At 53.9% G+C, this 27,802-nt stretch overlaps 1 protein-coding gene and 1 long non-coding RNA gene across 4 annotated transcripts; one reads left to right on the top strand and one right to left on the bottom strand.

Annotated features, from left to right (window-relative positions):
* Positions 1 to 4: 4 nt before the first annotated feature.
* LOC143270121 (uncharacterized) lies at positions 5 to 9,515 on the bottom strand. The gene is made up of 4 exons (XR_013047069.1): positions 8,871 to 9,515; positions 5,422 to 5,466; positions 4,507 to 4,682; positions 5 to 374 (listed from the first exon to the last, which is right to left on the bottom strand). It is a non-coding gene; the product is annotated as an uncharacterized LOC143270121 (long non-coding RNA).
* Positions 3,227 to 14,991, top strand: Six3 (SIX homeobox 3). Of its 3 annotated transcripts, none has more exons than XM_042267127.2 (3): positions 3,227 to 3,531; positions 11,982 to 12,807; positions 14,561 to 14,991. In XM_042267127.2, the coding sequence occupies exons 1-3, from the start codon at positions 3,474 to 3,476 to the stop codon at positions 14,751 to 14,753; spliced, it is 1,077 nt and encodes a 358-aa protein (XP_042123061.1). In that variant the 5' UTR covers positions 3,227 to 3,473; the 3' UTR covers positions 14,754 to 14,991. The 3 variants fall into 3 exon arrangements, with proteins under 3 accessions (XP_042123061.1, XP_042123060.1, XP_006986562.2); XM_042267126.2 differs by lacking the exon at positions 3,227 to 3,531 and adding an exon at positions 3,965 to 4,111; XM_006986500.4 differs by lacking the exon at positions 3,227 to 3,531 and adding an exon at positions 4,306 to 4,516.
* Positions 14,992 to 27,802: the final 12,811 nt, after the last annotated feature.

Raw genomic sequence — 27,802 nt, forward strand, 5'->3', positions numbered from 1 at the left:
CCCAGGTGGAAGAAAGTGGGCGAGCAACTTCACCGAAGACTCCTGCCTGCCAGAGACGGGCCCTGGCTAAGGCGGCGGTGGGAAGGGGCTGCGGCAAACAGCTGTTCCTCATACATATTTCATTACACAATCAGATAATGCGTCCCACTACCTTCTCAATTATTCACAGATAAACATTTTCAAGACGTTTTGACATCTGTCTTGGTGCCTGCTATTAATTTAGTAATCACTGTAGTTAAAAATGTATGGGATTTTTTCCGTCGGAGTACCTCCTCTCTAAGCGCCAGCCCAGTGTTGGGCTGCGGCAGAGCCCCGGCCCCTCTGGGAGTGAAGACACCTTGGGAGGTGAGACGGCCGTCTCCAGAGCGTTGACACTGTTGTGGAAAGGATTAAAGGGGTATCTGGTTATTTTAATTTATTGTTGAAGGTAATGACTGCCCTATCACACACACACACACACACACACACACACACACACACACACACACACCAGTAATATCCTATGCCAACACTAGACCCACAAGGGCGGTTAGCCCTTTGCCCTGGGCAGCGGAAATAGCTTGCTTCATCTAGGCAGCCCGAGTGTGTTGGGAAAGTGTGGGCAACCCAATAGGAACGCATGCATGCATACACATATATGCATTGACCTATGTGAGACAGGTTATCACTGCTCAACACAAACCTAAGAGTTGTGGGGTGCTATCAAAAGGGTCACAGATCTCCCAAGTTTTGCCCCTAGTTTTGTGTCCTGGGCAGAAGGAACAAGGGTAAGAAAGAAAAATAAATTAAAATGTCCAGTGAAGTATGTGGAGCCTTCAGGGTTATGAGAAAACAGAAGATCTTTGCTTGAGAGGTGACTGGTACAGTCTTCCACCTAAACCCACATAAACACATTTTCCAGTTAGAGTGTGAAAATTATTGTGAGACTGGAGAGTCAGAGCAAACCCTTCCAGTTCTCAAGCGCTGGGATGCGTCATGAGAAAGGCTCTAAACTACCCCAAGAGGCAGAGAATGTTCCAAGGCAACCAGTTCGTTTCTTTGTGTTCCGAATCTCAGCTAGAAGAAGGAAGGAGAGTTACTCTTTGGATCGGAGGGGGATGCCTCCTTATTCAGTTCACTCTTTTGACCACAGCCCTTTCTGGGGTGCATCAGCAGGTGATTCAAATTTGGGCGTGAGAGAAAAACAAAAACAAAAACAAAAACAAAACAAAACAAACAAAAAAAACCCGACTGGACTAAAAAAGCTTTGGCAGCAACTGCCCTGCCGCCGACGAAGATTAAGATTACATGGACTCTAGGGGCGATTTTCACAATTTATTGTTCAAGACGCAAACAAGAACAAATTCACTAAAATGGCCAGGAACTAAGAGTGTCTTGGAAAAGTGAAAAGAACTGCTCCCCAAAGGGCAGAAAACCTTCCCTAGTCACACCCCTCGGTCACTTCAGGGGACGGTTACATCTGTGATGGTGTGCCCTGCAGCAGTGTTTGGGGGTCACTTCCTCTTTACAACTGCAGCTCTCTTTTCCCCCTTAGAGAGCAGCTCCTGGGCTTGTTGGCCTAGGAGCTAGCACCTCCTCCCACCCCCTTTCCTCCTTCCCTTCCTCCCTCTTCCTTGCCATCCTTTTTAAAGAAATGGTCCAAGACTTCACTCCTACTACTTTCAAAGAGGGAGGCTCAGAAAATGAGCTCGAGAGAGCAAGTTGGACAAGGCGGTGTGGGGAAGGGCACCATTGCTTGGAGCAGTCCCTGACTCTTCTCTCCGGAACTGGGGCAGTATGGTCCAGGGCAGGCAAAAGAGGTGACAGTGAGAATAAATTTGCACACTTATTCAATCTAGCCCCCAAACCACTGTGGGAAGCCCTGTTGGTAGACTCACAGCCAGGCCAGGACCTCAATCTCTGCCTGGAATAGAGGAGCCATGGTTGAAGACTTCTCAATATCCCACAAAAGAATATTAGTTAAATAAAGAATTTGGCTTGCACTAGCACATTCCTTGCAGATATTTGATACCCTTGGGGTTGGGGAGAGCTACCGTTCTCTTCAGATCTCAGAAGAGAAAAAAGAAAAACCGAAAGGGGGGCAGCCAGGGCTTTTGCACATCTGGAAGCTTCTTTAGAACTGAATGTTCCCATTGGAAATTGAGACTCTCCTGTCACCTGGTGAAGGCTGTCAGTGCTGTGTACTCAAGCCCTACTCTGGAGCACAGTCTCCCAGGCAGAGGATGAAAAAGGCACCAACCAAGAGAAATAACTGAGTCAAAAGGAATCTTTCCTGTATTGCCCTCTTCTGGGTGTCTCCAACAGAGCAGGTAGGAGAGTCCAAAGGCAGGCTCTGGGTAGATGATTCCTTGGCTCTTTCTTCAGAACTGAAACTTTTACTTCCAGAAGACTCAGCAAAGTTTCTTTCTCCACGGACAACATACCTCTTGCAGGAAGTACTGCATGCCAGTTGAGCCTACTCTCCTTGGCTTCCTGTACATAGGTGCCTGTGTGTCTGTCTTCATGTGGGCACTGCAGCTTTGTTTGCATCTGGACAACTGGGTGTGTACCCATGCATTCGACCCATGCATATGGACACTTCTTTATTCCTCCAGCTCTGTTGCTAGGGTTCTTTAATCCTCCTTAAGTGTGTTCTCGCACAATTGCAGTGCAAACACCGTCTGTGAATACCAGTTGAGGGCGTGATCCCAGAGATCTGTGTTGGTGAGAGGATGTGTGTGTGTAAGGGTAGGTTGCTGACTTTGGGTGGGCTGTAAAGGTTGGTAAGTTTCCCAGTTCCGGGTATCCTAGACCCCCCCCCTTCATCTACCCTAATTAGTAGTGACCTTTTTCAAGCAGGAGCGACCCTCTGCCATCCTCCCACAGCATGGATTCAGGAAGGGTGTGACCAGCCCCTAGAACCTCCCCTGGTAGACAGTAGCTCCCAACAGCCAATAAAAGGAAAAGCAGAGTGAAGTCTTTCGGCTTTAGACCTTAGCCAGCCGGCATCCTAGCCACATTCGCCCTGTGACGCCCTGGGGTTCTGGAGAAAACAGAGGCTCGGTGGTCGATATCAGGGAGCTTCCAAGCAAGCTCTCTAAGAGTAAGGAGACCCTCCTTCATTGCATCCCTGGAGCAGCAGCAGCACTTCGAACTGCAAACTATGAGGGCCCGCCCCCTAGGCTCCTCCTCTAGCTCACACCCCAACTCTAAGCGCCCAGCTGAGCTCCTGAGCTGGAGCCACTTTCTCCCCTAGGCACTTAGGGACCAAGCCACGTTTTAAGGTCCCTAGAGGGACCCGAGGGCCTGAAAAGCAGAGGCCAGAGTACTGAAAGCAGTGATCACTAAACAACCATAAGCGATGTATTCCTCCGCCTACTTCACTTCTAGGGCCTGGGCAGCTGGTGCTCTCACCCTCCCGCGAGAGAGCAGGCATGGGGCGTGCACCTTGAAGGGTGTTGCGCACGTGTTCTCGTGCGATTGGAAGCGGCTTCATGGAATCTTCTAGACCTGATTTTTCCGTGATTGAAGCTGACTTGCGACTAACTTCAGGTAGTGTATTCCTAAAGGACGAATATCAGTCCGACTGCCGGCCTGTGAATGTTGCCTACGCGTTCGCACTGAGTGAACCCACTTATCCCCACCCCACCCCAAAGCAGCTTGTCTGGCCCAGTGAAAGGGCCAGCCTCTCCCCCCCCCTCCCGCCCCCGCCCTGAGATCTGTAAGGCTGAAGTTCTTACTGCTTACTCTAAAGATCTGATTCAAAGGTCCAAGCTATTTCGTACCTTTGCAGGGTCAGGAGGGAAACCCTGTGTGGGAAAAGGAGATCTTGATAACCGTCCCATACCCACTGCAGGGAGGAGTTCTAACTTTGACACACAGGACCTTCGGACCTGCTGCCTTGCCATCTCACTCCCGACCCAATCTGTGATCTGGATTGGCGGCGGCGGCGGCGGCGGCGGGGCGGGAGGGCTGGTGAGGGAGACGGGTAGACACAGGATGGAGGTGGAAATGGAAAGGGGGGAAGAAAAGAAGCAAGACCGGGTGAAGATGTGCAGATGGGTGAGAATGACGTGGAGGAGCAGCTGGGGTTACATCGCAGGGCACCAACTATTCACCCTTCTATGGAGAGGTGCGTCTGGCTGCTCCGTCACTCCCCCCCCCAATAAAGCTAATGATGTAGTAATTTAGGAGGGGTGAGGGGCTGGGCGAAAGGAGGGAGGGGAGAGGATTGGGGGGGGGAGAGAACGCGCGCCCCAAGAGCGAAAGCAAACAGCTAGCTGTAGCGACGCTGCCGCAGTTCACACTTCCCAACAGGTTAGCTAGCCTAGGATCCACCACCCGGTATTTCGCAGGAAGGGGGGGGGGGGAGAGATAGCTCGTGGAGGGGAGAGCCTTCCTGGAGGACAGAGGGAGGGAGAGAAAGAGATAGGAGCGAGAGCGCGCGCGCGCAGAGCCCTTTGAAAGGACTTACACTTCCTAATGAATATTTATCCGCCGCTACTACACGCTCCCGGCTTCTCTTACCTTACGGCAGGTAAGATCCTCCCTGCTCCCCTACCCTGGGGGATCCTCCTGGCTCCCCCGACTCGGGCGCGGGCGGTCAATTTTTGGGCCGGCGGGGTGAGGTGTGGGGTGTGGGGTAAGGTGGCTTCGCCGCCGTGTGCGGTGGGCCCTCACGACCAACGGAGTGTGGGGGCTACCTATGTGGGGGGGGAGAGAGGAGAGAGAGAGAGAGAGAGAGAGAGAGAGAGAGAGAGAGAGAGAGAGAGAGAGAGAGAGAGAGAGAGAGATAGATTGTGCGCCCCCGAGCGCGCGTCTGCTCGAGGCGCGCACTAAGGACATTTTCGGACTTTTCTCTCGGACGCCCTGAATCTCCTGCCTTTGCCTTTCTTCGGTTCTCTCCCTCCCTCTTTTGGCCTCTTCTACCTCCTCCCCCAACCCTCCGGTACCCTTGCTTGCAAAACCGCTCATCTGCCCGGCTTTGTGCGGCCGGTGCGCATCCCTCCAGGCAGGCTCTCGCATCTCTCACAAAGAGGATGAAGAGCTCATTTTCCGCTGTAACCCCTACACCGAGACCGCTGGTCAAGGGAACCCTCGACCCCCTTCCTGCGGGTTCTGCTCCTGATAGTCTGCCGCCCGCTCTCCCTCTTTCCCCCTCTTGGGGCGCAGGGGCTCAGTGCATGGAGATGGGAGATGAGGGTGATGGTCGATGACTGGGACTCCCGGATACTGGGCTGAACTTCACAAGGGGTCTACTACCAGGAACTGAGAGCCAGAACCCCCTCCCATGGTAGGGCGCTAGTACCCCCCCACACCCCCTCCACCACTGGCGGGAGGAGCCCGGCGAACTCGGACCCGCCTAGGGGGAAAGAGGGAGGGGAAAGGGAAGGGGTCGGGGAGGAGCTGATGATTTACACAGAATTTTTTAAACAGACTTACCCAGCCACCTGTTGAGAATCAGTCTGGGGTCGGCCAACTCCGGATCTGCTCGAGGTGGACACACAAAAACAAAAAGCCAAGTTGGAAAATAAATTTCTTTGGCTAGGCTAGGCTAGGCTAGGCAAGGCAGGTTAGGCTCACAGCCCTGCGCTAGGGTTGCAAGGCGGTTAAGATCCAAGAGGGGGCTTTGCTACAAGACCCAGGACTCAGCGTCGGTCCCCATCCCACACCTCCTCGGCTCAGAGGCCAGGGACTCTGAGCCCGTGAACTCGGCGCTCAGAGCTCAGCACCCTCAGTTCAGCTTAAGCCGGGGCAGGCCTTCTAAGCCCTGCTCAGAAGTCAAGAGCAGCAGCGCCGCCGCTCCTCGCTGCCTTTCATGCAGCAGCCGCTTCTTATTCTTGTGTCTCGGCCTCTCTGGGCGCCCCGGGACAAAGCCCCCAGAACCCGGCCGCTCCCTTCCCGCTAAATCCCCTTCGGGGTCAGTGCGCTCCCAGCACAGGGCCGCACGCCTCTCCTGCTAGCCGCCGTGTGGCTCTTAAAGAGCCCCACACCCCTCCGCCCCGCGTGCTCCTCCGACCCCCGCCACCCCTCCCCTCTCCTCCGGATCTAGCCCCCCACACCGACGCCTGAGGTCCCTGCTGCCCCGACCCAATGCCCATGGACTCACAACCCCCTCCTTTCGCCTCCTCCCCTGAGCAGCCCGTGGGGCCGCGAACTGAATTCCGCCCTCCGGTTTAGGTCTCTCTTCACTCCAAGAGCACCCGCCCCTGCTTTTGCCCTTTGAATGGATCATGACCTGGGCACTACCTTTGCCCAGCTCAGAGATGATGCTAGAATGTCTGCCCGGGCTTGGTTTAGGGGGTCGTGGAATGGAAAAGGGGCTGGGCACGGGAGTGGAGCTGAATGGAAGGAGGGAAGAGAGGAGGGGCCGGTCAGAGAGACTCTGAGACTCTGCTACCCCAGGACCTGCACTGGCCTTCAGCAGTCCTTGAACACTGGCCTTGAATGAGGACCTGGGGTCAACAGTCTCATCCTGCTCAATTGGAGGGGGAGGGTGTGAGCATATGGAGACTAGAGAGTCCAGAAGGTCCCGAGTGGAGAACTGAGCGTTCCCTGCTTCTAAACCCCCGTTTAATAAAGACCCAAGAGCTAGGCGCATAAGAAAGGCGTGGGAGGGGACCCTGAGTTCCAAATGTCCCGGGGAAAGGACGATGGAGGAGAGAGGGGTCAGGGGAAAAAAGTCAATTCTTTCCAAGGAGTGAAGTACAATTTCTAAAGACTGCTTATATTAACTACTCAATCATGCCCCTTGGCCCAAGAAGAGAAGTAGATGACGGTCATAGCGGATGGCTGTGTCCACCCCCTTTCTTCCAGAATTTTCCCTCTTTTCTCCTCCAGGTTTGTCTTGGGCCCAGTCGTGCCCAAGGAGAGTGGCCTTGCCTGGGGTGCCTTCTTCAGGCCTCTCCAGGGCTACAAACATGATTGAAGAGAGATTAGAAGAGGGACAGTGTGAAGGCAAGTGTGAACCTTCAAGTCAGGCTGTGGTGCCCAGGTTTCATCAGTGCCGACAGGTTACATCATTTCTCTGTTTGGGCTCCGTGGTGATGCCAGGAGCGTCGGGTTGGGGAGCTGACCCTGCCCACCCTTTCTCAAATACAGGCCCAGGGTTCCAGTGGTGGGGAGATTGGTGGGAAGAAGTGTGAGGCCTCCTGGGGAGATGAGACCAAAGGAATTTGAGGAAGGGAAGTGGAAAGCTGACCCTCCCCTGTGAATCCCTCCTTCTGACACGCCAACACTGGTCCAGACTGACTTTTAAGGAGCTGGGGTGGCTAATTGATTTACAGCTGGCCCTATGGGGAAAAGTTCGAGGTAGACAGGGATGCGCTAGATCCAAAAGCTTAAAAAAAAAAAAATCCACCTCCCTACTTCCCCAGCCACATAACCATTTGTGCTTCTCGTTCCCCGAGTGTCTAGCTCCTTTCTCCTGGGGCTAGATCACTGTGCAGCCAGCTAGACTGGGTTTGTGCCCACCCTCCCGGGCCTGGCGGTGGGAGGTGTTCAGGTCCTAGACAGAGCCAAACCTCTCTTGTTTGAGGATGTGGGGGGTGGAAGGGCCTTTAGCGGGCGGCGGGGCTCATTAGGCGGAGCGGGGTGCCGAGAGGTGCGCGCTGCCGGCCCCAGAGGCCGCCTTTGAGCCGTCGGGGCGGCTTCATTAAGCAGCGTTAACAAGGCGTACAAATGCCGGGCCCAGCAGCTTTCTTGAAATGCTGGGGCCTTAGCAGGGCGCCGGGCTAATGAGGGTCACTCAAAGGGGCTGATCAAATATTCAAATTTCCCCTCACGCCGGGAACTTTTATGCACCAGGAAAGTTGAGGCAACTGAGCTGTGTTTACTGTCCTGAGCCACAATTGCTAGAAACCCGGGTCCCCGGAGGCTAAGGAAGGGAGGGAGCTGAGGGTGGTGGTGGGGGGAGCAGTTGTTGTTGTTATTGTTGTTCAAAGGAAAGTAATCGGGGGTCCTTGAAGGGCTTCGAGGCCTCCCCGCCGGAGGACTGCGCTCCCCTGCGCCCTCCCTGGCGGCCGGCGCCAAGCTCCTTCGTTGGCAGCTTGCGGGGAGGCCCAGACCACCCGCTGCCCAGCAATCTCCATCTTCCAACATCCTACAGCCCGGAAGAGGCGTTGCCCCTTCAGGACCAACCTTCCTGACCATTTGGGTCGGCAGTTCCGGATTAAGCAAGGAGAACTGGGTGTAGCTGGCCCAGGCCCTCTGGGGCACTCTCTCCCGCAGACCTGCAGAACCCTTGGCATACCAAACAAGGAGGGAGCGGGCTTCCTGCAAAGTCCCCTGAGCCTTTCTCAGCCCTGTGGTAGGAGCTGACATGGTAAATAAGTGCCTGGCGGAGCACCATAGAACACCCCACTATCCAAATGCCCCCATTTCTCCCCGCACCAACTGAACTCTGACTCAAAAATCCGGTATAGGCCAGGGTTGGAAGAGATGGCAATTTTGTGTGTGCAGGTGACCTCTGTGGGTACCAAAGCCGTAGATCTGCCAAGTCCCAGATTCCTGAGTCTCGGAGGCCAGAAAGAAAGAGAGATCTAGAGGCCCTACCGGCTAATTCACCCGGGTCTTGTGGCTCTGAGAGTATTGGGGTGCAGGAGATCCTCAGCGTACCACCTACTCTGGAAGTGCCCTGGGCTCTTTCCCACCCCAGACTAGCGAAGAAGGCAGCCTGGGTCCTTTGCATCGGCCTCTCTCCCCAGAGCTCAGTGCATGGGAATTTGGAAAAACTCCAGAGGTCCACAGCAATCCCCCCCCCAAAAAAATGCACACCCCCAAACCTTTTAGTTCAAGACCCCACGGATCATCAGGGGGGATCCAGACCTGCCATAAGCATCCGGGACCATCCGCCCCGCCTCCCTGCCCAGCTCTCAGGACTCTCAACTTACCGGCTTTGGAAGCAGCGTATTGCTTCCGGCCTGAGCTGGAGAAGCGCTGGCGACCGTGTGGCCAGGAGGTGGGCTCAGAGGGCTGCGCACAACCCTCTTCTGCCGAGAGGCTCTCGGACAGTCGGGGCTGCAGCAGGCCCGGGCCGGGTAGGGGCGCACTCAGAACTGTGCGCCTTGCCTGCGCCCTCCTCCCGGCTTAGCGCTCGAAAGGCGCGGCCGCCACCCAACTGCCGAGCCCAGCGGGCCCACGAGCGACCAGGCAGTGGCTGGAGTGCAGGGCTGTTCCCGAGCCGAGTCTGCAATCCTTTTGCCTCAATTCTTCCCGAGTGGCGAGGGTTTTCGATTTCAGCGCTTTCGGCACAGCCCGCGGCACCTGCCCAACCTCCCTCCAGGCCTGGGTTCCCCCCCAACTCGGAGGCGGGGGGTTGCGGGGATTGGGAGGGGACTGGCCGGGTTCACCCGCCCGCCTGGCGCCTGGGTCCCCGGCTCCGGGGGATGCAGTTTCGGGGTCACGAGCTGCTTTCAAAAAGTTGAACACAATATTCGGAAACCCACCCGTAGGAATTCTCCCCCCCACACGCGGCACAATACCCACTCCCCTCCCCTTCTTCATTCCTTCCTCCCCCGCTTCCTCCTCCTGCCCCTTCTCCCTCCCACCTTTCAGCCTATAATCCTTCCCCTACAAGAGAAAGGGGTCGGGGAAGAAAAGACGAAGTGTCTGTTTTTGTGTCCCAACCTTTGGGCTCTTTTTGGGCCCGCATTGAGCGACCGCCCAGAGCCTGGCAGCTGAGAGGAAAAGGACTCTCCTGGTCCACAGGAAGATAGATGTATGGAGAGAGAGAAAGAGAGACCGCCAAAGTGGGGCTCGGCGGACCCACCTTTTAGGGGAAACATTCTTCCACCCTAGTCAGCGAGTTTAGGGTCCCCCACCTGCCTCCAGCTAGAGAGCCAGTACAGTCCAACCTAAACACTCCGTGTCACCCTCAAAGCGGCCCTTTGGAACCTGGCGCTGCTGGAGCAAGGCCTAAGAAAGACCCGAGCTTGAGATTTAAGGCCTGCGACCGTTTTAGCTCCAGGCTCCAGCTAGGTCCACATTTAAATTCTCCCACACTCTTTTTCCCTCTTCCCTCACTGAGATCTCCCGAGTGGTGTGTACCCGGCGCCGCGCCCCCAGATCTGCATCGGAATGTAGAAAAGATCTTAAAAAAAAAAAAGTTTTGAATTCCTCAATGATTTTTCTTCTAGAAAGGCAGCTTAGGATAATTATTTCAGCTTTATTGAGAGCAGATTAGTTGAAGTCTGGGCGCTGAGTTTCAATACGCGTTGTACATGGGCCGACAATGTGGGCATTGTTGGCTACTGTGTGTGAATCCATTCAACATATACACTTTTTAACACCAAACCGAATCCTGTCTAAATATACACAGTGAGTAGGGAAAAGATGTCTCTGACCCGGACAAATCTGCGTAAATCACACTTCCATAGTTACAGAAGCTTTACAAAGGGAGGCTGGACCCAAGATGCAGATTACAACTTCTCACAAGCAACATGCCTAAGAATAAATAAATGCTCATGGCTGGCTTGGGGGCTGTCGTAGCCCCTAGGCAAGGAAGGCCCTCTACATTCTTTAGAAGAGGTGGGAGTCTGTTTCAGGCTTGTGATATTATCTTACCTATGGAGAAATAGGACTTTTATTATTTGTTATTATAATTATTTACATTATGAGCAAATAAGGAACTTTCAGGCCTTGGGTGTTTACTCAGGGTGCCCTCTACAGTTTCAGCATCTTTCTGAGGATGTTGAGCAGGCCCAGTGGTTGTGCTATGAATGTAGGAAAAGTGGTCCAGAGAGTCCCTAGGTTTCTGGGCTCCTGTTGCTATTCGATAACTGGGGGGAGGCAGCTGAAGTCTGGGGGTGGGGAAACAAAGAATGGGTTGCTTTTGAAGATGGAGAAAGTGTAGTGTTATTTCCACTATTTTTAAATACATGGTGATGGAAAAATTCACCGATCCTCGTCTGAGAGCAGAGCAAAGAACTGTACAGTCAGCACAGAAGGAGGTCCGTTAAATGCAGTTCAGTGGCACTGTCCTGGGTTCAACCTCTTAGGCACCAGAAATCGTCTCCCAAATCTAGGCTCACCCAGCGTCTTGCTAGGGTGACTGTGCAAAAGGCCTTATAATCTCCTCTCTTCTTTCTTCCTGACAACTATCAGCGCTCACATAGACAGAAAGAGGTGACTGAGACACCGTGTGCAAACCTTGCCGGGCCACCTGGTCCTCAACCTTTCCACAGACAAGCTGCCTGGTGCTCCTGAGGCTGGGAGCCCCTTCGCTTTCCCAAAACACTCCTTGTAACTAATTGCTTGTCTCATCCAACTACTCTATGGCTATTCCTTTTCGAATTTTTTTCGATCAACTTCTTTGAGCAAGGAGAGAGAGAGAGAGAGAGAGAGAGAGAGAGAGAGAGAGAGAGAGAGAATATTAAGAGTTGCAAAGATTTTTTTTTTTTTTAAATTCTGTTTCGCCTTCTTCTCCCTCCTCCTCCCCCCCCCCCTCCGGCTAAGTGGTAAAACCGTCCTTACGTTCTCGGTATTGATTGGCAGGGCTGACAGTGATTGGCAGTGGTTGCCGTGGCAACGCCACAACGACACGCCGCAGACCAATAGAAAAGCGAAACAAAATGTTTCAATGCTGCACTCACTGTGGATTTAGGGGAGATATTATGAGGCTGTTGTCATTAGGGCGATTGCTGTGGAATCGCTGAATCTTGACTCGGCGGTGGTTGGCTCTCGCTCTCCTCTCGCTCTCCTCTCTCTCCCTCTCCCTCTCCCTCTCCCTCTCCCTGCCTCGGGTTCTCTCTCTGCGCGCGCGCACCGGGCCGCTCTCCTTCCTCCCTCTCTATGTGGCTGCGCGGGTGTGTGTGTATGTGGATGTGTGTGGGGTGTGGGTGTCCCTTACGTCCTTCCTCCTCCCCCTCCTTCTCCTTCTGCTCCCCCCTCCTTTCCATCTCCTCCTCCCCCCTCTCCTCTCCCTCCTCCTGGTCCTCATCGCCCCTCTCCTCCTCTTCCTCCCCTCTCTCTTCCTCTCCCTGAATTTTCTCCTCTCCTCTCAGGTCAGTCCATGGTATTCCGCTCCCCCCTAGACCTCTATTCCTCCCACTTCTTGTTGCCAAACTTCGCCGATTCTCACCACTGCTCCCTACTTCTGGCGAGTAGCGGCGGCGGGAGCAGTGCGGGCGGCGGCGGCGGCGGCGGCGCGGGAGGAGGCGGCAGCGGCGGCGGGAACCGTGCGGGAGGCGGCGGTGCTGGCGGAGCAGGCGGCGGCGGCGGCGGCGGCGGCTCCAGGGCCCCCCCGGAAGAGTTGTCCATGTTCCAGCTGCCCACCCTCAACTTCTCGCCGGAGCAGGTGGCCAGCGTCTGCGAGACGCTGGAGGAGACGGGCGACATCGAGCGGCTGGGCCGCTTCCTCTGGTCGCTGCCCGTGGCCCCCGGGGCGTGCGAGGCCATCAACAAACACGAGTCGATCCTGCGCGCGCGCGCCGTCGTTGCCTTCCACACCGGCAACTTCCGCGACCTGTACCACATCCTGGAGAACCACAAGTTCACCAAGGAGTCTCACGGCAAGCTGCAGGCCATGTGGCTCGAGGCGCACTACCAGGAGGCCGAGAAGCTGCGCGGCCGCCCGCTCGGCCCGGTGGACAAGTACCGCGTGCGCAAGAAGTTCCCGCTGCCGCGCACCATCTGGGATGGCGAGCAGAAGACTCATTGCTTCAAGGAGCGGACTCGGAGCCTGCTGCGGGAGTGGTACCTGCAGGATCCCTACCCCAACCCCAGCAAGAAACGCGAACTGGCGCAGGCCACCGGCCTCACTCCCACACAAGTAGGCAACTGGTTTAAGAACCGGCGACAGCGCGACCGTGCCGCGGCGGCCAAGAACAGGTCAGTGGCAGTGGCGGGGACCGCGGCCGGGCCACAGCCTCCGGGGCTGGGGAAGGGGCGACGGGTTGGAACGCAGGCGATCCCCGGCATGGTAGGGGCAGCTGACCCAGAGCTGGAGAAGCCGGGACTCTGGGTAGTTAGGGAAAGTTTTTGGTTGCCCCGGAACAGGGGACGACAGGCTGTGGGTTTACAGACTGCTTTCCCCAGGAGCCTCTAGTGTCCTCAACCCATGGTGCCCGTCCTTGGAAGCCCTGGTCCCCTGGCAGGTTTCCTCAGCCCTGGCCCCAGCTAGAAGGCTGGGAGGACAAGGCAAACTCTAGTTGCTATCTGATTATATCCATGCATCGCAAAAGAGGAGTGGGAAGCCTTAGAGAGGTCCAGAAACGTTCGAGAGGAGAAAGTGGACCAGGGACCCTGCCACAAAGGGAAGAAGGCCCCGTGGCCACCATCCAGCGAGCTTCTCTCTCGGACCCTGAACAGGAGAGACAGGCTGGGTGTGAAGAGGCCTAGTGTGTTTTAATTAACGTGTTCACACAAGTGTGTCCACCCCTGGTGTCCCTCAAGCATTACGTCTTCCTGTGTCCTCAGTTAAGGAGCATCCATCCCTTTGGTCCACTTAGCTAGGAAGCAAACAAACGCCAGCAGGTGCAGCTCTGTTGCCAGCAAGTTGGTTACAAAGTTACGAAGTTGTTTGGGTTCTTGTCCATCTTTAAAGCTGGGCTGGGAGAAGTGAGGAGGAAAGGGAGAGGAGCTAGAGCAAATCAGTCCAAAGGAAAGGGAGAAAGAAGGGGGGGGGGGGCGCTGAGCAGAAGCTCGGATGCAGATCCTCAATCCGCTTGAAAGGCACTAGGCCCGGGACGCTGCAGGCAGCAGAAGCCCCAGCTGCTGACAGCTGCAGCCGCTGGAGATTTAGCGAGAGTACCTAAAGTATGATGTGTAGGGTTAGGTGGTCTAGGCCTGAGGCCACTTCTCTCTCCTCTCTGCCTGTGGAGGCCACTTTTCGCCAGATGGAGGGAACACCCAGGACCAGGGAAAGGCTTCCTTGTGGGGAGACACTGGGATCAGGCAACTGGTTCTTCGCTCGGAAAACAGACAGTCTGTCCTTCCCTCCTGCATTCTCTTCCTTCCCTTTTCTGGCTGCTTTCTCGTCCCGCATCTTTTAGCTCCCACCCTTCCCTATTTTCTCTTCCCCGGATCCTGCGCCCTCCGCATAGGGACTTAGAAAGTAAAACGGTGGGTACTCTTGGGAGAACCCCCGCAGCTCTGGATGTGTGTTTGGGAAAGCCGTGGCTGGAGGCTCTGTGGAATTTCTGGGTCTCCAGGCGGCAGGCCCAGTTACAAGAGCCTCCGAGGTTGCGGAAGAAAAGCGGAGAGCTCTTCCCTACTGTCTGCTGGTCCAGGGCTCAGCGTTCCTAGGCGCGTGCTCAATTCTCCGCAGGCGGCTGGCTTGGGGTTCAACCCTTTCTCTAAGGCCGTCCCTATCTGGAACGCTTCCCTAAGCCAAGGAGCCAGGGAGCCAGGACTTGGGTTAGGAAGGCTCTGCGCAGCTCGCTGCTCGCGGAGCAAGCAGTTGGGTGCCCCGAAGAACACAAAGCACAGTCGGGGGCAGATCGCTCCGGGCTAGCGACGCGGGAGGCCGCAGAGGCAGGGGAGTGCGGGGCCCAGCCGGGCCAGGCTCCCCGCGGTACAAGTGAGGGGGAGCAGGGTGGCGGGCCTTTGAGTGAGGGCAGGCACCGCTCTCTCTTTCCCGCAGGCTCCAGCACCAGGCCATCGGACCGAGCGGCATGCGCTCTCTGGCCGAGCCCGGCTGCCCCACGCACGGCTCGGCAGAGTCGCCGTCCACGGCGGCCAGCCCGACCACCAGTGTGTCCAGCCTGACGGAGCGCGCGGACACCGGCACTTCCATCCTCTCGGTAACCTCCAGCGACTCGGAATGTGATGTATGATAGCCAAGGCCGCCCTCCTCCTTCCCCTCCTCCCCCCCTCCACTCTCCCCTCCTCCTCCTATCCCAGCTCCTCATCCTTCTGCTCCATCCCTAGAACAAACCGAAATCAGGATACACAGCCACACACACACACACACACACACACACACACACACACACACACACACACACACAAGTCCATACACACTCCCACCCCAGCCAAAAATTATATATATATATATATAACAAGAAAAATAAATTAACCTCAAACCATCAACAATCCCCCCACCACTACCTACCACCACGGCCACCCCAAAGGACCGCGACGCCAACAGACAGTCACAAACGCTAATGTTGCGGGCAGAAAACATAAAAGAGGTGACAATTGTATACTTTCCAGGACAAGCACGGTTTCTCCTTTTGGTTCCCACGGACCCGGCACCCCACCTGCATGACGATTTATTTGTATCTGGGAAAATATTCTCTCTAGTTTAAAATGATTTAAGGAGTCGACCATACAAAAACCACCGCCGCCGCGACAAGACGACAAAAGCAAACAGACAAAAAAAGGAAAAAAAAAAATCTGACATCTCCGTTCTGAATTTGTTTTTTAAAAAAGGAAAGAAAGAACTCCTCGAGAGAAATAGCAAATGTTTCTTCCTTCTGTTCTCTTTTCTCCTCTCTCTCTCTCTCTCTCTCTCTCTCTCTCTCCCTCTCTCTCTTTCTCTCTCTCTCTGTTTTTAAGTCCAAGTATTGGTCAAACAAGATAGAATCTTTTGTTTTTTGTTCAACAGACAATCATTTTCTTCGTAAGCACCTTTTCCTCTCCACTCTGTCACTGCCTGTGTGGGTACTGGTTATAAATGTGGAAAAAGAATAGTTATGACTGTAACAGATTTTTATTTTTATTTCAAAATTTTATATGAATTATGTATATCTTAATGATCGGTCATTTTCCCAGTTTGTAATATATGTGTAGAAATTGCTTGTATATGATACCTGCTTTTTCTTCCTCTTCCTCCTCTCTCCTCCCTCCTTCCCTGCCCACTCACCTCTTTCCTTTTGGGGGTTCCTCCTCCCACTCGAGGTCCCAGGCGTCGACTTGTCAGTCAAGGCTTGGCGAGGTGGCCAGGGTTAGGGCGAGAGAGGGACCCTCTCCCTAGCGAAAGCTGAGTGAGGCCGTAGTATTCTTATGCAAAAGCTATTCAAGTTTTTCCTAGCCGCTTCGGAGGCCTCATTCACTCCCATAGGGCGCTTTTACTGTTATCTTAACTGCGTGTTTATCTATATGTAAAAAAAACTTTCTAAAGCAAATACAGTATTCTCCATTTTCTTATCACTCCCAGAGACTGGTGTTTGTGTCCGCTCAGGCCGACAGTTCCCGGGTGCAGCGGCCCAGCCTCGGGCTTGCTCTCTCTAGCTCTGCGGCCCTCCAGAGCCTGAGGAAGGATGTCAAAGCTGGGTCCGAGATTTTTCTGGAAGCGGAGTCGAAAACTGAGAACAAACACTTGCTGGGCAAGAGAGCCCCAGCAGCATCCTGAGAGAAAGGCCGAGAGGGCCCGAGGCATGGGGGTTACAACGAGTTTCGTGCACGACACGGTGTCAGGCCTGAACTCTTCCCCGAAGCGCTTTGCCCTGAGATTGCAGCATCCGCCGCCCTGGTGGGTCCTTGGGATGTTTGGTAGCCTCTGGTTGCTACTTTGCTTTTTTAAAAATAGAAAGACACACGGTCCCCTAACCCAAGCACCCTGGACATAGCTGAAAATTTGTCTTTGTTGCCCTCCTCCCCTTTTGTGGAGGAGGCGTAAAATAGTTAACTATGATCCCGGGTGGGGGGGATAGGGACAGGGAAGAAGAAGAAGTAGGTAGTTTTCTGACTTCAGGGCCTAAAATCAGGATGCTCTTGCCTCCCGCCTTCCTTACCACCCTTGTCTGACTGGGTCACTTGCCTTTATATATAGTCTGGACCTATCTGTTTGATTTTTTTCCCCCTTGTCTTTTGGAGTCACCCGGTCTCCCTTCAGCTTCTGTGGGATTTGGGTTGGGTTGCATATGGTTAAATGAAAACCTGAAACAAAACAAAAGCATCATCCCTTCCTAACCACGTTCCTCTGCTGGCCCCAAGCTTCCCTGGCCGGCTGGGGCTACCCAGTTCCCAAGGATGGCTGGCGGGCAGTAAGCGCTTCTGCCGCTCTGGGCCAGGGCGGCCTGCGCTCGAGGAGGGGCCAAAGAGGTAATTTCAGCAAACTTGCCTTCACTTGAAAGTTCAATTTCCAAGCTAGGAGGATTAGGGAGAAAAGGGCCTGGAATTTCGCTCCCGCTTCCAAACTAATTTTGACTTCCGATTTCCTTTTGTCTTTAGGCCCCACAACACCAGGGGGGTTTACGTGGGCCGGCTTGGGCAGAGGGTCTGACTGGCCTGGAGGTGCCCTAGGTGCACGAGAGCGCATGCGCTTACACGGGGCGGAGGGTTCCTTAGGGGGTCCCTTCTTAGAATCAGGGCATCCAGCCGACTCCCCAGCCGGCCTGGCACACAATGTCAGAATCTCCGTGTGTGCCCACTGCCCATAGAAACAGTCCAGTGCAGCCGTATTTCTGACATCGCCAGGAGATTGGAAAGAGGCGATCTAAAACCCACCAGGCTTGGACCTCCATTCTGTAGCCTGCTCCTCACATACTTGACCCAGACATTGGGCCTTTCAACCCAAAAGAAATGGCTGCCTCGGTGTAGACAATGTGGATGGACCCAGAGCAGCCAAGGAACCCAAACCGAGGGGTGTGGAAGGAAAGAGGCTGTCGCTGCTTCAGAGTGACTTCTGGAACAGACTAGACCCAGTGACATCAGGAGCAGGGGGCTTTTTGTGTGAGGACAAAGGGGAAAACTTGAGAGTTACACTTCTTTCTCTCATCATGGCCAGCAGAAAAAGCAAGTTTGGGTCAACTCCTTGCCTCTTCCTCCGCCGAAGAAAACAGTCACTGGACTCCACCAGCAAGCAGCTTTCACTTTGGAGGGCCTGTGCCCCGTTGGGTGTCACCAGCCTGTGGCCCCTGTCAATCACGCCTATATTTCTACATAGGTCTGCCACAAATACCAATGCCGTGTTCCTTGCAGTTTTCTGACTTTACCTACAGGTCTCCTGTGTGCTTGGTGTGAGCGCCTATGTGTGTGCCGTTCTAAAGCTGGGCTCTCATCATTTTGTCAAGTTCTGCATACAGAAAGGATGCATGCGTGTGCTAGATATAAACGCATGCATACTTCCTTGGCATGTGCCTAGCTTGGGTTTTCATATATGCTGCCTAGATTGGGTGTAGTACTTACGTACAGAATGAGCAGCTTGCAAATTCCTAGTCTTGCCAGGAATATCACAGTGGCTCCCAGACACCTGCCGGGGGGTACTGTGAGAAGGGGCTTTCTCTCCAGAGAACATGTGTCTCATGCATTTCAGGGGTTTTTTTTGTGGACAACTATGTTCACTTATTCTAGTCAGTCCGTGAACCTGAGCAGTGAACCTCAGTCCCCATCCCTAAGAATCTTCCTACCCCTGTAAGAAATGGGGATGTGTGTGTGTGTGTGTGTGTGTGTGTGTGTGTGTGTGTGTGTGTGCAGGTGTGAGAATTCACAACAGATGTTCATTGGCTAGTGTGGGTTGGTTGTTTCCTCTATTCATTTGCCCTTGATACATCAGTTATTACCGAGGATTTGACCCTTGCCCTTTCAAACAGAGGGCAGAGGGAAAGGGGGGGGGCATTTCTGGCCAGATCTCTCCTTTACCCAGTCAGTGCCTGTCCATTCTCTTTCTAGCCCCCAGAATTATGGCCAAAGCAGTCAAGGTCCCACTGGGCAGAGCTGGATGGAAGAGCAGTACTGATGCTCTTTGTACAAAAGCCAGCTCACTTCCTAACCTCCTGGGAGTAAAGCAACCCGTGCCTGAGCCAGGGGGGCCTCTGTGGACCCTCTATGTGGGCTACACAGCAGCTAACGGGCTGGTACCCCTGAGCATCAGAGGGCTGAGACCCCTTCCCTGTGTACTGTGCACTTCCTCTGACCTCTCCTGGAGTGCATTTGGCTGAGAACATTCCCAACGCAAGACCTCCCTAGACCTAGGTGCTTGGTCTAGGGCAGTGTTTCTCAACCTGTGGGTCGCTACCCCTAGGGTCGCATATTGGGTGTTTATATTACAATTCATAGCGGTAGCAAAACTACAGTTAGGAAGTAGCAACGAAGATAATCTTATGGTTGGGGGGGGGGTCACCACAACATGAGGAACTGTACTAAAGGGTCACGGCACTAGGAAGGTTGAGGACCACTACTCTGGGGTCTACAGCTTGAGGAGTAACATCCAATTTTCTCCCTCCAAAGAAAAACATTAGTTATCTAGGATTTGCATCGGAAACCCAAACAGCAGATTGGACGGTGAAGCTGGGAAAATCTGTATCAAAGACCCCACCCTCAGAATCCCCCTATGTACCCCTTTTGGCTTGCTCACTTCTTAACCCACTTCCCTTCCCAGCCCCGTCCCAGAGCTCCTATTCAGGCCCTTTTCTTGCCCTCTGAATCCTGCCAAATTAACTGCCCAGTGCCAGTGAAGTTGATTCTCCCTGGTGAGATGCACAACTGATTTAAAAGAAATGACCCGGAAGCTGCCGCAGTACCACAGTGCTAGGCAGGGATGCTGATCGATAGTGGAGCTGGATGGAGGCATGGGGAACCTGGTGGCGGGGCTGGGATTGGGGGTGGTTGGGGTTAGTGGTCCAACTTTGGCCCCAGGAGCTGGTTCCAGTGCAGTGCTGGGGAGGCCAGTCCAAGGCCTAGGCAGGCCAAGTGGGAGGGAGTGTGGAGGCAGAGTAGTGGCCCCATCCTGTATTTCATTCAGCACACTGTAGTTTGGGGTTCAGAGAGGCTCAGTCAGAGCGGCTGAAGATCTGACTTCCCATAGCCCACTACCAGTTTGTCACGGACACCCATGTGCTTCAAAAGTGGAACGGAACTATCTGGTACATTTTGAACCTTGCAAGGATCACTAAGCCTACAGCCTATTGCCAGGCCTGTGGAGCACTGGGCATGCTCTAGTTCCTCCAGAGCAGGGATTGCCTCAGACTCTTCTCCCCGTCCTTGTCTTCCTTTACTACCCATCCGTCCGACCTTCCTGTGCTGCCTTGTGTGGCTGTCACCTGGAGTACTGGCTGCCACCTCTGAGGCTTTCCAATGTCCTCCCTGGGCACTGAGGCGGAGTCCTCCAGCCTATGAAGACCATTGAGCTGCACGTCCTCGAGCATGGCCCCCCTCGCCTCCCACTGCCGGGTCTCTTTCCGGGGGGTGGGGTGGGGGGCAGCTGAGCTAAACTGAGCCTTCCTGGTCCCAGCCAGCCGGCTGGGATGGCTGTCTGGCCTAAGGGGGAGGGGGGATAAGGGAGTCTGGGAGGAGGGTAGTAGTACATGCCCAGCTCCAATTTCTCCGGTCAGCTGAGCACAACTTTCCATTCGAGTGTATTCATGCGGTTGCTGATTGAGCTCTACAGTGTCAGGAAGGACTCGGCGGGAGGGGGCAGGCACAGCCAGGCTGACAGAGGCTACACCACACACACACACACACACACACACACACACACACACACACACACACACTTATACAAATATACCCTAGCCACATGTATGCACACCTTGCTTCCAGCCATTTCTGCATAAATACAGCTTACACACACACACACACACACACACACACACACACACACACACCTGCTACCAGAACAATTTCCTAACACCCATAGGTCTACCCTACATAACACACAGCTGGTCTTTCTGCTCTACCCCTTATGGAGTCCACATCAGTACTCAAAACACAAATGCAAGCATCCGAGACATCTCTCCTCCCTGCAGGTACTCTCTCCAGGACGCACATGCTCCAAACCTGCATGGATGCACACACAAACATGCCCGGTCTTACAATCTTCCTCCCACAGAGCTATCCAGACTCAGACCACAATAGAGCTGCACACTCGTGTAAAGCACCATTAGCACCCACAGACCGGCAACACACAGTCTGTTGTGCAGACAGGGCTGGGACTCACCGGAAGTTCGTACATGGGAGAGGCTTCAGAAGAGTGGTTAATTCATTTGAAGAACACAGCCATGGCATATTCACGAAGACAGGACGTTTGAGGAACCTTCAGACACCTGCCGACAGAGGAGCCAACCCAAAGACATTACCTTGTCCCTCAGGTCACTTGCCCTCCACTACACAGCCTGTCTGGGCACCTCAGAGACCACTTCTCTCAACCTCATCCACTTCCAGAGATGCCCTCCCCCTCCCCCCCCCCCAAAAAACACACTAGGTGGCTAGAGATTAGAGAAGACAGCCAGTGTGCTATAAATACCATCAGCTGAACATGCTTATTATTGAGAGTGGAACAGAAGTCTCTGTTTTGAAACTCCCCTCCCCCCAAGTGCCTAGGTATGCTGCTCTGCAGAATAAGGGCAGCAGAATGGATGGACATCACAGAGTGAAAAGAAAGAGAGAAGAGAGGTGAACGGAGACAAAAAGAGGGGAACTGGACACATGCCTGTAACTCAGGTAGAGGCAGGAAGATTACCACAAGTTCAAGGCCAGTTTGGCTATAGAGTGACACTGTCTCAAAAAAGGAAGAAAGGAAGAAAGGAAGAAAGAAAGAAAGAAAGAAAGAAAGAAAGAAAGAAAGAAAGAGAGAGAGAAGGAAAAAGAAGGAAAGGAAAGAAGGACAGAAGGAAGAGGGAAAGAAAGAAGTGAGGGGAAGAGGAAGAGGCGTAAGGAGGGGAGGGGAGAAAAGGAACAGAGTAATTCAGAAAGCTCTAGAAAAGCCAGCTGGCCTCAGGCTCGCACCGAGCTGGGTTAGAGAAAATGTGCTGCTGTGGTAGGGAACAGGGTAGTGTCCCCGAGAGCACCTGAGGGAACATCTGCCTCATGGCCAGTGAGACTTAGTAAGTGAACTGAGAACTTGCTGCTTGTGTGCCGGGCAGCCTGGAGTCCTAACGACGCCCACTCCCCTTGGAGGGTGGTTGGAGTTTAGACACCCTCCTCTATCCCGGAGGCTCCACTCAAGAAAGCACCTCCCGTCCCTTCCTGCCCTAGGCAGTGGCCTCTCCACTGAGCTCCCCCTACCCACTCTGTCCTGCAAGTGAGCACGTGTGTGTGTGTGTGTGTGTGTGTGTGTGTGTGTGCGCGCGCACACACACGCGCACAGATGTCTCCTACGATGGGCAGTTGCATTCCACTCTCTCCGCACAGGGATGAGTGGCCCACCAGCACCACACAGAAACACGTTTGTGCTCTCCACATCTTGCAAATAGGCCTCGCTCCCATTGATAGAAACACGGTCTTTAAGGAAAAGGGGGAGGAGCTTAAACCCAAAGGAGGCTAATTCAGACCCTCCGGATTTTACCGAAGGTGATGGCAAAGAGGAATTACAGACCAGACCTGTCCACATGTGTTTCTCTCTCTTCTGGCTGTGTCCACCTGGCAGCAGCCAGGCCAACCCTGGCTGGTTAGGGAGGAGAGAGCCCCCGCCCTGTGGGTAGACGGACTTTTCTGAGCACAGGAGGAGCTGCATACCAGGCCACTAGCTGAGTACTTGCCTGAGGATTTACCTGGGTTTCCCTTTCAGGCTAGCACATTCTATATAAAGCGTTGGTGTCTAAAGAATCCCTAGGCTGGGGATCAGGGGTGAGTGCCCTGAGACCTTTCAGATCCCTGGATATGAAGTGAATGTCTGGGGTCCAGGAATCTACAAGAAAGGCGGGAGGTGTGTGGGAGTCAGTGAGTCCCCTGGGACCCGGATGTGCCGTCAGTCGGTGGCCTCCTGGCCTTCTCGGAGCTCTTGCTAGCTGGGCCTTTGTGCCCCCACCCCCTCTCCACGCCCCTTCCCATTCTCTGGCTCAGACTGCCTTTCTTCTTTCAGTCTGCTGGGGGGCGCTGTGGTCCAGCTCTGGCTGCCCCAGGCCTTCCTTCTGGAAAAGCTGCAGTCACAGCATCATAGAGCCTTTCCTCTTAACCCCAGCCTCCACCCCCCCCTCCCCCGCAGCCTGGGCCACCCCAGGCGATGGTCCAGCCTGTGCCTGAGGGCTTCCTGGAGCCCTTCCAGGCCCATGCAGGCTTTGGTTTGTTGGATTTTGAGATGAATGTTTACCATCATAATTAATTTCAGTCTATTGTTCAACCAAGATTCTTAGCAAGGCCCTCTAATGAGTAAGTGTGGCTAATTACCAGCAGCGTGCATGCCTCTGTATCCTTGGCATCCCATGGCCACCCTGTCTGCCCTCACCTCCTCCGCACCCTGGCCAGGACCAGCTGAGAATGATCAAGGGTGTAGAAAACCTTGATCGAAGAATTGCAGCCACAAACCTAAGAGACTTTGATTAAGAAGAAATAAAGCTCAGAAAGGACCATGACTTGGACACTGTCACGAGGCTACCCTTGCCCACTCAATGTCCCACCCCCAGTCTTTCTCATCATGAGTTTCTGGTACCTGAGTAAACAGATTTCTAAGATCCTTCATTGGTGCTCAAGACCAGGCAGGGAGCTGGGGAGGTCAGGGAGTGGCCTGCCTCAGACACTTGACCCTTGACACTGCAAGAGACTGGACTACTAAGAGCCTGCTTAGGACCAGACACTCGGAAAGCCCCTAGCTAGGGGCTAAAAGCAGGCATTCCTACCAAGGCCCTGGGATCAATGAAGGTAGCTCCACTCTCAGAGTGTCACAGTGGGCTGGACTCAGTAGTGTGGGACGTGGGGATGTGTGATCTTGACCTTTGTTGGGTGTATAAGGTAAATATACATTTTACTCAGGAGACGCACCCACATACAGATGAGCCTAGGGTTTTGATTCATCCGAATGTAGGCTGGGCATCCCACTTAGTCCAAAAGTACCACCTAAGTTTTGGAAGAACTGAGGGTCAGATGTAACTCAGGTTTGCCTTCAGGTTGCTTACAGTCGACTGGAAGGGGCAGGTGAGACCATCAGTTGGAGACAAATGCACACAGGATGTCTGGGAGTGGAGGCAGGAAAGGGTAACATTGACCCAGACAAATGGATTGGCTTCAGTGGAGGAGGGGATTCCAGATGGGCAGAGTAGGGCCAGGGTGTGGAGGCAGAACTTGCTCCAGGGGCAGCAGCGTGGCAGGGCTGGTTCCTGACTCTAGGGTGTTGCCCATGGGGTATGGAGAAGCTGCCAGTTGAGTCAGAGGAACCGAGACATGAAGTGAGGTACAAGGTTCCAGCAGGCTATGTCGTCTTGACCCCATACCCAATGGGCAGCCGGACACATCCCTAGGAAAAGCTTAAGGGGCCAGCCTCAGAACTTGCCACTGTTTTGTGGACTTATGACTCAATGGTCCTGGATCCCCACTCCCTGTGACTTCAAGAAACATGGAGCCCGTCAGCTTTCCACTCCCAAGTTGGCCTTAGAGGAGTCTAGTCAACCAATCAAATTCTGTGAGTATTGTTGGAAAGGCCGCCCCCCTACCCAGAGTGAGAATCCTCACTGGCTCTATTCCCGTGCCCACCTTTCTGCCTTAATTCCACCGTGCAGAAACATCCTGGGGAGGGGGCGAGTCTGAGGACAGTGAAATCTTGACTACCAGGCTCCCTGAGGGGGGTGTGGGGAGTCGCTGAGGTAGGAGGCCAGTACACTAGGCAGTTGGGAGCATGGCCCCGCCAAGGGCTGGAGGGTCAGAGGTAGGGCAGGAAACCCAAGTCTTACGGGACCCTCATGGCCCTAGGGGAATCTAGGTCTGAGCTCTGCCCACCTTCTGCGCACCCAGACTCCTGCAAACTGTTTCTCAGTCTCCCTTGTTGCGCGGTGGCCCCTCCCAAGAGGCGTGGGTGTCAGAGCCACCACACAGCTTAGAGAACATGTTATCAAATAAGGGCGGGTTCTGAGATCAAGAGCAAAGAGAAGTCAGTTTTATCTTGTGATTTCAATTGCACTCCAGGGTCTCCTGGCCCCACACTCAGTTGGTGTCTTCCGGAGCTAACTCCTTGGAATTCTCCAGAGCCCGTGTGTGTGTGTGTGTGTGTGTGTGTGTGTGTGTGTGTGTGTGTGTGTGTGTGTGTGTTGTGTGTTGTGTGATCTTGGGAGCAGTTACAGAGAAGGCTCAGCTTTCAGGGTCATTCTTAGGGTCTAGCAGTAATAGGAACAGAAAGAGGCAACCGGGAAGGGCAGAAGCAGGTCCGGTTGTATCCAGAGTCCTGACACTTGAGGGGAACAGAGGAGGCAGAAGACTACTAGATCGGCTTCCCAGAAGTGAGAGGGCAAGGGGAGCCCACGGGGGCACAGGTTGGATAGACTCCATGACACCCTCGAGAAGTTTCCAGGTAACATTTGAATCTTTATTAGCTAGAGGCCAGAAGACATTAGTCTTTCTTGAGTCTTAAGGAGCAACCACAAAGTTCTCCGGGGCGCTCGGTCCTTCTCTGGGGCTGGATCCCCCTCTGCTCTGGTATTTGGCATTTGGGGGACAAACACACACTGAGGCCCCAGGCAGACAGCAGAGCGCGCAGGGAACATTGACGGGTTTTTGCTGCCACCTCGCGGCAGTGGCGCGCAGTATCTGGTTGCTGGGATGAGGGGATGCAGGGCTTCCTCAGCAGTTGATGTCTTTTAGTCTGGGATTTTGGAAGCATCTCCCTTCACCCAGCTTCCTGCAAACTGTTTTACTTTCCCATAGTTTTTTTTTAATGAGGGCAAAAGAACTCTGTGCTACACTGGACTTTGCCTTATAAAGACTGTCTGCCCTGGAGTATGTAACTTTGTATCGCTTACCTGAACCTGCAAGCCTCGGGCTGAGGCTTCCTTCTCCAAAACTATTAACTTCTGCCCATGCCTCCAGGGCACCTATAGACGCATCACATGGCTCTCTTCCTCAGTGATTGACTGGCAGGAAGCCATCCCCGCCTGCTGAGTGCTGACCTCAGAGGTACACAGGAGAGGACAGCTATTGGCCGCCCAGACCCCTAGCCCTGCAGCGGCCATAGTTTAAAGGAAGCAGAGAAAAAGCAGGATGTGAGATATCACTCACACTACTGTGCTGAACTGTGGATACAGAAGGAGCCCAGAGGGGGGCATTGGAAGCAGACCTTGGTTGGGATATATGAATTCTCCAGACGGAGGAGGAACAGATAACACCAAGGCTGGGGACAGTGAGTTTGGATACCCAGAAGTAAAGGGCGTCGTGTATTGTGTGGAACCATTGTTTCTTAGGGGCACCCCATGACCTGATGGTGAAGCCAACACCCCACTCTGATAATAGAGTCACCTTTTGGCTAATGAACTGAGTGGGTTCATTAAATATTACAGACAAAGGAACCTTTGGAAGCCCTCTGGGCCCTGTCTAAATAGGTAAGAAAACTGCTGATGCCGATGTGAAGTTTCTGTCCTTAAGCACACAGTGAGTAAGGCGGCCCTTAACTCTACAGAGTACGAAACAATGCCTGAGGAAGGCTGGCCTCCACAGCCAGGTGGCCTGAGGTGAGGGGATTGTGGGGGACAAGGCTGTCTTCTTTTCCTCCTCTTCCTCCTCCCTCTCCTCCTTCCTCCCTCTTCCTCTTTCTCCTCCTTCCTCCTTCCCCCCTCCCTCCTCCACTTTGCTGGGTTTTCTCTTAAGACACACACACACACACACACACACACAGAGAGAGAGAGAGAGAGAGAGAGAGAGAGAGAGAGAGAGAGAGAGAGAGAGAGAGAGAGAGATCCAAACTCTCTTCTCTACACTTCTAAAATTCAAAAGGCTCTGGTTTCTTATTGTGTGTCGGGTACGGTTGCTGCCAACATGACTTGGCAGGCAGAACCTGACCTGAACTGTATGAAGCTATTTAGAGTCTATTTATCCACTTGGCATGGGTATTAGATGTTTTCCCTGCAGAAGGATCGGTGCGCTGACTACAGGTACTGCTCCGGACCCGCAGTGTAGTGTCAGGCAATGTACAATATATGTGCCCTTCCCCTCCCTCCTCCTTTCCTTCATGGCCCCTCTTGAGATCAAACCCAGGGTCTCACACAAGCTAGACACTCTACCACCAAGCGATATCTCAACTCCGTTGGTGCTTTTTTGATATCTCCAAACTTCTGGTGTTGCAGAGCTTTGAGCCAAGGGATGGTGTTCCACTGAGTGGAGCTTATGTTGTCCGTGGTGCTTCCATTCACACATATCTGCTCCAGGCACCACTCCTCACCCGGGGGGTGCTCCAGGTGTGGCTCCAGTCACCTCTTGAGCACAGCCTCAGCAGTAGGTCTGTCCCCCTGTCTGGGGTTGCCGGGTGGGACAGAGAATCAGAAGGCCTAGAATTTAGATCACGGTGATACACCATGAAAGGCAGAGTCCACAGGAAAGGGAGGTCACATTGGCTGTGGGTCAGGGCCACAGAGTCGGTGAGCAAACTGGTGGCGTTGTGGAAGACTCCAGGAGTTGGGAGTTTGATTTCTACACAAGCTAGGAAAGTCAAATAAATCCTGGCTGTCAGCAATAAATGGGTATTTCTGGGTGTATTCTGCTACCCAGTTGTTGGGGGATTTGTCCGGGCCTACTCCTGTCTCTAAGGAACCTTTCTCCTCACTAACACATCCAAGCTCAGGGCCACTTTTGTTTGTTTGTTTGTTTTATTTTGAGACAAAGTCTCACCTTGTATGGTTGTCCTGGAACTCTCTATATAGCCCAGGCTGGTCTTGAACTCATAGAGATCCACCTGCCTCTGCCTCCCAAGTGCTGGGATTAAAGGTATGTAGCACCATGGCCAGCCCCCAGAATCACTCTCTACTGGATATTTCACGGTGAGTCGAGGTGCCTAAGTATTGTCCCCACCAGTGGAGTGATATCTCAGGTAAAGTCCCAGGTTCCAGATTGTCTCCAAGGAAGGCAATGAATCTTCCCAGAGAATAACGGCTCCTTCTCTCTGCTTTAATGCCAGCATGCAGGGGAAGATGGCCCAGGCTCCCTGTGGCCAGCTGTGCCTACCTCTGCTTCACTACTGATCTGACCAAACAAAGTGCCAGGGCCTCTGAGTGTGGTCTGGTCACCAGGTCTCCCTCCAAACGGTCCT

This window comes from Peromyscus maniculatus, chromosome 22, assembly GCF_049852395.1.
Source record: "Peromyscus maniculatus bairdii isolate BWxNUB_F1_BW_parent chromosome 22, HU_Pman_BW_mat_3.1, whole genome shotgun sequence".
Lineage (NCBI taxonomy): Eukaryota > Metazoa > Chordata > Mammalia > Rodentia > Cricetidae > Peromyscus > Peromyscus maniculatus.